At 39.1% G+C, this 7,500-nt stretch overlaps 1 protein-coding gene across 1 annotated transcript in view; it reads right to left on the bottom strand.

The window, feature by feature from the left end:
• tgfb2 (transforming growth factor, beta 2) overlaps nt 1–7,500 on the bottom strand; it is a 63,814-nt gene that overhangs the window by 10,334 nt on the left and 45,980 nt on the right. The window contains exons 3-4 of the mRNA XM_056474740.1: nt 5,488–5,620; nt 3,695–3,805 (exon numbers count right to left, since the gene is read on the bottom strand). Of these exons, the coding sequence (XP_056330715.1) occupies nt 3,695–3,805; nt 5,488–5,620 (244 nt within the window). The remainder of the gene's footprint in view (nt 1–3,694; nt 3,806–5,487; nt 5,621–7,500) is intronic.

The raw sequence follows: 7,500 nt of genomic DNA on the forward strand, positions 1-7,500 counted from the left end.
GAACAAACCATACAGAAAGCATTGCTGGTGCACATAAAACATCAGCAGCACAGTGGTCAACTATTGTTCTGTTTATTTGTGCTTCATAACAGATCTCATTTGATTTAATAACATATTTTAATCTAGCTATCTATCAATAAATGGTAACGGAAAGGAGCCATAGACAATTGGCAAATAATTTAAGGCACCTCTGTATGCCTCTATGTTCCTCTGTATCGAGTTTTTTCACTGGTGTTTTGTTTTTTCCGAATGCTACCTTAATGTACAAGTAGCTAAAACTCGCTCATTCTGAGGTGGGAATGGGCGGACGTGCAACAACTTTTATAATAAGGTAAACACAAAACAAAAGTTTCCATCTGGAGCTCCTTCACGAGACTCGACACTTGTAAACACTCGCTTCATCGGACTCGCGGCTCTCAGCACCACCCACACTCGGCACAGCTACCAAGCCGACCAATCAAAGAGCTCGTGCTATGCGTCGTTGTGACGTGTAGCTCCATTTTTTGAGAAATGGCGTCAGCTACAGTGAGGGCTATGCGACCGCGCGGAGCCTGCGCCAGACCATACACATGCGCTTGACGCAGAAGTAGAAATCAGCCATAAGAGTGCCCTTAAATTATTATCAACCCTCTTGTCATGTAATCTTTTGGGTTAATATAATTCACTCGTTCATTCATTCATCAAATACAAAGAAGAATCAACGTGTCCAGCAAACATAAAACCTTTTCACGCATTCTTTTAAAAGAAGACTCTGATTCAGGGGTGTAGGTTTGGGGTGGATAAAGGGGATGTGTCCCCACCAATATCCTCCAACCATTGAAATGTCAACACCAATAATTTAAACCATTCATTCATTCATTTTCTTTTCGGCTTAGTCCCTTTATTAATCTGGGGTCGCCACAGCGGAATGAACCGCCAACTCATCCAGCATTTGTTTTATGCCGCGGATGCCCTTCCAGCTGCAACCCATCACTGGGAAACACATCCACACTCATACACTACGGACAATTTAGCCTACCCAATTCACCTGTACCACATGTCTTTGGACTGTGGGGGAAACCGGAGCACCCGGAGGAAACCCACGAGAACGCTGGGAGAACATACAAACTCCACACAGAAATGCCAACTGACCTAGCTGAGGGTTGAACCAGTGACCTTCTTGCTGTGAGGCGACAGCACTACCTACTGCGCCACTGCGTTACCCTAATTTAAACCACTTTAAAAAAAAATCACTGTCAACATTAACCTAGACACGCAGAAAGGGTTCAATCACGTTCGCTCCTCCCGCCCCCAAAACACATATGGGCATTTTGATTGGCTGTGCCTTTCCTTGCTATCATGTGAGAGGCTGTGGCTGCGTTCAGATGAGCAGCGCCAAATGCTGGAGTGTTTTTTCCCGTGCAAGAGTAAGGTGTGTTGGGTGCAGCACACACAAGCATGGCAGCAGCAAAAAGGTGGACATAAGGAGCTTTTTTTTTCAATGAAAGTGTAAGTCACATAAACGCAAGTTCGCTACTGAATAAACCCATCACGATAATGCCGTCAATGCTCATGTTTTCCTCGCTTTAATGCACAGACTGTCGTTATAGCAGACTGATATAGGCTAGTCTGTGTATAATACGCTCTGAAAACTAACTGCAGAATAACTAGCTAAAGTAAATGATCCCGCAGTTCTCCTCATCTCCAGCATGTCTAATTTCAGTTGAAACAATTTGTCAAAAAAATAAATACAGCCTGTGTACAGGCATAATACTGATATATGAGACATGTTATATTTGCACTGTGGCTAAAATGTCTTTATTAAACTCTCTCTTTATCAGTTAACAAACATTATTCTAACATCAGGCCTGTTGCCAGCTTATTGAAAGGGGCGGATTTTGCTATTTGTTTTCTGAAAAACAACCTTTTTTGCAGTTCTTTGGCTGATTTCTATTTAATAATGAGGTATAAATATTGCATATTTTTATTAGTGACATTTTAAGAACAAAATTTTGCTGGATTATCTTGTCGGATGGTTATCATAACCACACTATCTGATGTACCAAAAATATTTCCAACCATTTTGCCAAACAGCTTACCACACTATTTGACTATTTTAAGTGTTTATTTACAACTGTGCCTTTAAACTGTAAGTTGTATATCATAATTTTATAAATAATGACAATTTTGAATAAAAAATATGAAAAGATTTTTATTTCTAAAATACAAATTTATTATCATCTATCATTATTATTATTGTTATTATATTTTAGAAATCTGTTAAAACTAGTTTTAAATTAAACACTGAAGCCTACAGGCAAATAACAAACAGGCCAGCACATTAAGTGTTCCTCAGTCAGAATTTAGCCATTTGAATAATCAGAAAAAATTAAAAAATAATAATAAAAAAGCAACTTTTGGTCTTTCGAACCACCAGAACGCCTCTTGGCTACGGGCCTGAAACTTAATAAATTGTATGAAGAGAGGATTAATTATTAATATATTTTAATAGCAGTGAAATAAATAATAGCAGCACACACACACACACACACACACACACACACACACACATATATATATATATATATATATATATATATATATATATATATATATATATATATATATACACACACTGTAAAAATGGCCATGATTTCAATGTTAAAAAACTGTAAAATGCTACAGTAAAAATCCGTAAGCTGGTTAACAGTATGTTTCCATAATATATACGGCGAATAACCGTAAATTGACTTTCCCAGAATTCCCTGCATGGCACATCACTTTTTATGCTTTTTGTTGACATTACTATTGATCTTTTTTGTTGTTTCCCCATCAGTTATGTACATTAGAGATTCATGTTTCATCTAATGTTGATAAAAAATGTTTATTTCCTGACTTTAATGTTATGCTTGTTACCATACTGACGTTTAGTAGCTGTGTGAATGACACTGAGCACCTTCTATACACTGATACACCTTTCTGCTTGTGGGAAAAGTTGTTTGTGATGAGCATCGGTTCGTTATGTAACTTCCTCGTCACCACCTGCATATGGCTGTGCTGTATAACAAAAGACGTATAGATGTTGGTAATTCAAAATACAGACATATTACCTCTATAAATTATTAAATAGGGTCATTTACCATTAAAAAGGGAAATTACTATTATGGTTTGTATTGTATTTTTAACGGTAGAGTACTGGCAGCCTCAGCTGCTGTTTTTTTACCGTAAATTTTAAGGATTTAATTTCTACAGTGTATATATACTCGTGTTTGATTCACCCACCAATGTCAAGTGCAAACCTACGCCCTTGCTCTGATTGAATCTAAAGGGTGGAGGCTTTGCAGAAGTTCAAATACAAGCTAGTTTTCATTTGTTGCACATATTTTGCTCACCACCTCAGTGCATCATTTCAATGTTTTGATGACTTTAATATTATCGTAACGTGTGACAAACAGACGTCATCTGGAATGAGTAGCCGTGTCCCGTCTTTGGGCTTTTCCAGCAATCTTTTGTTTACCTTTTGTGGAGCTGATTTGATTGGGCCTTAATCAGTATCAATCCTTTCGGAATGAACCCAAAACATATCTATAAATCAAATCTGACTCTGTGAAGCAACAAAAAACATGCATTTCTCTTCTCCTTTTCTCCAACACACACACACACACACACACACACACACACACATAAACTGACTCGAACCCCCACCCAAAGCCACCTGCAAAGCGCGTCTCCAGCTCCTCGCTCTTGTTGGGGATGATGTAATTATTTGACGGCACAAATGTGCAGCAGGGACAATGCAGGCTGATCTTGAATCCTTTGTTTCTGTCTGGTGGGAGAGAAAGACAGTGAAAGAAATGAAAAAACAGCTCATGCACGGCAAGGTCAGATAATCCACAGCAGATAAATGAGCTCATCTCTGGAGCGAGAGATCTGAGATCACTCCCATGATCCCTCAGGAGTCACCGAGCGTCACAGATTCATCTCGTATTGTGATGGAGAGCCGCTGCGCTCCAGCTCGTATGAGCTCATCTATGATGCGTGATGACGATCTCCTGCGATTCTCGTGCAAGCCAAAAATGGTAAACTTAAATTTGATGCAAGTAAGAATCACTGATTATGTTTACATGCACAACAGTAATTAAATGATTTATCTTCATTTAAGACAGTAATACGTATTAGGCAAGGCAAGTTTATTTCTATAGCACATTTCATACACAGTGGCAATTCAAAGTGCTTTACATAAACAGGAATAAAAGAAACAAGTATAAGAAAAAAATAATAATAAAAATGGTAAAAATAAATAAATAAATAAGCATAAAAACTGATCAAATGTGTTATAAAAGAATAAAAAAGAAGATAAAACATAATAGTGTGATCTGTCGGACGTAGCACAGAGCCCATTCAGTAAAGGCACAGCTAAACAGATGTGTGTTCAGTCTTGATTTGAATGTGCCTAATGTTGGAGCACATCTGATAATTTCTGGAAGCTGATTCCAGCAGCAGGGGGCGCTGTTAGTAGCTGAAGGCTGATTCACCCTGCTTTGACTGAACTCTTGGAATTTCTAGTTTATTTGATCCTAAAGATCTGAGTGATCTGTTAGGTTTGTATTCAGTGAGCATATCTGTAATGTATTGAGGTCCTAGGCCATTTAGTGATTTATAGACCAGTAATAATACTTTAAAATCTATTCTGAATGTAACTGGGAGCCAGTGTAAAGACCTGAGGACAGGTGTGATGTGCTCTGATTTCCTAGTTCTGGTCAGAATTTTGGCCGCAGCGTTCTGGATGAGCTGCAACTGTCGGACTGTCTTTTTAGGAAGGCCAGTGAGGAGGCCATTACAGTAATCCACTCTGCTGCTGATAAAAGCATCAACAAGTTTCTCCAAGTCTTCACTGGAAACAAAGCATCTGATTCCTGCAATGTTTTTGAGATGATAGCATGCTGATTTAGTTACTGCTTTGACATGACTATTGAAATTCAGATCTGACTTCAGAGTCACACCAAGATTCTTGACCTTATTTTGTGTTGTTTGACCCTTAGAGCCAAGATACGTATTAAGGTGTTTACTTGAGTTGCTTTTTAAATGTTGATTTCATGTTCCTGCTTTATATGATTTATAGTACATATATCGATTAACGGCATGTAAGAATGGGTTTTAACCACAGCGGATCGAACTGTAGTTCTGCCGAATGACTAAAATGTTATCAGCATGATAGTAAAAAAAAGTGTAAATTCTAGTCAAATCATTCTTCTGCAATTTTATACCAAAAACGAAAATAAGGGCAGTATTAATAGCTATAAATGTGGGAGAGCGTTGATATTATGTGATTGTATTGTATTGCAATATGGAGCAATTAAGTGTTGATGTTAAATCAAAAGTAACTCACAAATATTTGATAATGAAATGATTCAGTGACAATACTCAAAATCAGAGTCTTAATCAGAGTATTGTCTCAATCCCAATTATTAGTATTAATTGTCTCAATCCCAATATGACAGTGTTTACCTCTGTGTAGCAGCCACTCGCTGACAGCCTCCGTCACGTCAAACGACAGCCATTCCCCTTCCGTCCGGGTGCGAACCACTTTGCTGTTGATGTATCGCTGAGTAGGTGACGCCAGGTCTTTATGCCCTAAAACCTGAAGACACACGAAGACACATCAGCAAACGTTCATACAACCCAGGCTCTTTGCAAATACGCACCCAGGTCTACATTTCTGGGAACTGCAAAGTATGTACCCAGAGCGACGTTGGCAGTTTTTGTTTTTGCAAATCCACCAGAATCCGCTGTGTACATTTTTGATGATCTCCAATTTTTCTTATACGTGTCATTTGCATGCTCTCTTCTCGCGTAAAACCATCAGAGGGCGCAATATACACTTCAGCCAGTCAGCTTGCTCTCGACTGAACCTCACACCCCTTCCCTAAACCCAACCGATAGTGTTTTCAAAAGCACTCTAGAAAAAAAGCTGCCTGATTTTACCATGTTTTCAGCCTGTTATCTATTTATTTTATTTATTTTTTGCTTTTGTTTTACCTTGTTTCTGGAACCATTCTTCACCGGACTTGAACCCTATCCACTCCACGGCCATATTTCCACTTCACTCTCCATATTCCTTTTAGCTTTGCTAAAATAAAAGCATTTGTTTTATATTTTAAAAACAATAAAGTTCAATATATATATATATATATATACATTTCGATTGGCTACAGAACAAACTACTGTAGTCCAATGACTTTTAGACAGTTAACCTAATTAATCTACCCAGCAGTTTCACGGTTTGCCTACGATTATCATCCCATCGATTCGGTTCAATTCGATATCTCGATGCATCATAGAGTAACAGCCGAGAGGAGAGGAAACGTCACACCAGCAGGTCAAGGGTCCACAGTGAGACAGAAATGGAGTTTACAGCTTTCATTTCTCCACAACAGTGAAACAGGGGCTTCAGTGTCAGTGAAAGACTGTCCAACAAACCCACATGCAATAAATTGTGCAGAGTTTCTGCGTTTTTTAAGTAGTTTGAGTGTTTTAGATATTCACACTTGCCTCCCTCGCCATAATAAGGTACCACAATGTAGCGCATATGAGATAAATGAGGTCAGTACGCAATAACCGGTTAAAATCTATTACTGAACTGACACCAAACTGTCCGTGTCTGCATCGCGGAAACAATTCATTTTGACACCACTAGACGTCACCATGATCTTAAATTATGATAAACGTCAGGGGACATTGCATTCTGTTTGGAAATGAAATTGATGTCAGAACCCAACGTCAGCCTGACAACTTCGGACAGACGTTGCATTTTGGTTATTTTCCAACATAACCTAAAAACAACCAAATATCAGCGTCTAATGATCTTAGAGCTTGACATATCAAGCTGAGGTATTAAGACAGTTGTGCTGCCTATTACAAACCACAGGAGAGGGCGAATTCTCCAGCAGGATAGCGCCCCTTCTCATACTTCAGCCTCCACATCAAAGCTCCTAAAAGGAAAGAAGCTCAAGGTGCTCCAGGATTGGCCAGCCCACTCACCAGATATGAACATTATTAAGGTAAGATGAAGGAGGAGGCATTGAAGATTAATCCAAAGAATCTTGATAAACTCTGGGAGTCCTGCAAGAATGCTTGAGTCATTGCAGAGATGTATGGATGCAGTCCTCCAAGCTCATGATGGAGTCAGACACAATATTCATTCTTTATATTCTTTATATTCAGTAGTGTCCATTATTTCTGTTAAGGACAAGACTTTTGTCTAAGCAAAATCAGAATTTACTCTGGGTACATATTTCATGGTCTCCAGAAACGTAGACCTGGGTACGTCTCCACAATAAGCCTATGTTGCGTTCATATGCCAGGCCTCAAAACAGCGGATCCCTTCCTCCCGCTGGAAGCTCCCTGATTGATTAGCCAGGTCTGGGAAATGCTTGGAGAGGCTGCGGTGGCGGAAACAGATGCTGGACAGGGTGCACTGTTATTCCTCTGTCCTCCGTGGCTGTGTGTTTATATTGGACG

Source organism: Danio aesculapii, chromosome 16 (genome assembly GCF_903798145.1).
Source record: "Danio aesculapii chromosome 16, fDanAes4.1, whole genome shotgun sequence".
Classification (NCBI taxonomy): Eukaryota; Metazoa; Chordata; class Actinopteri; order Cypriniformes; family Danionidae; genus Danio; species Danio aesculapii.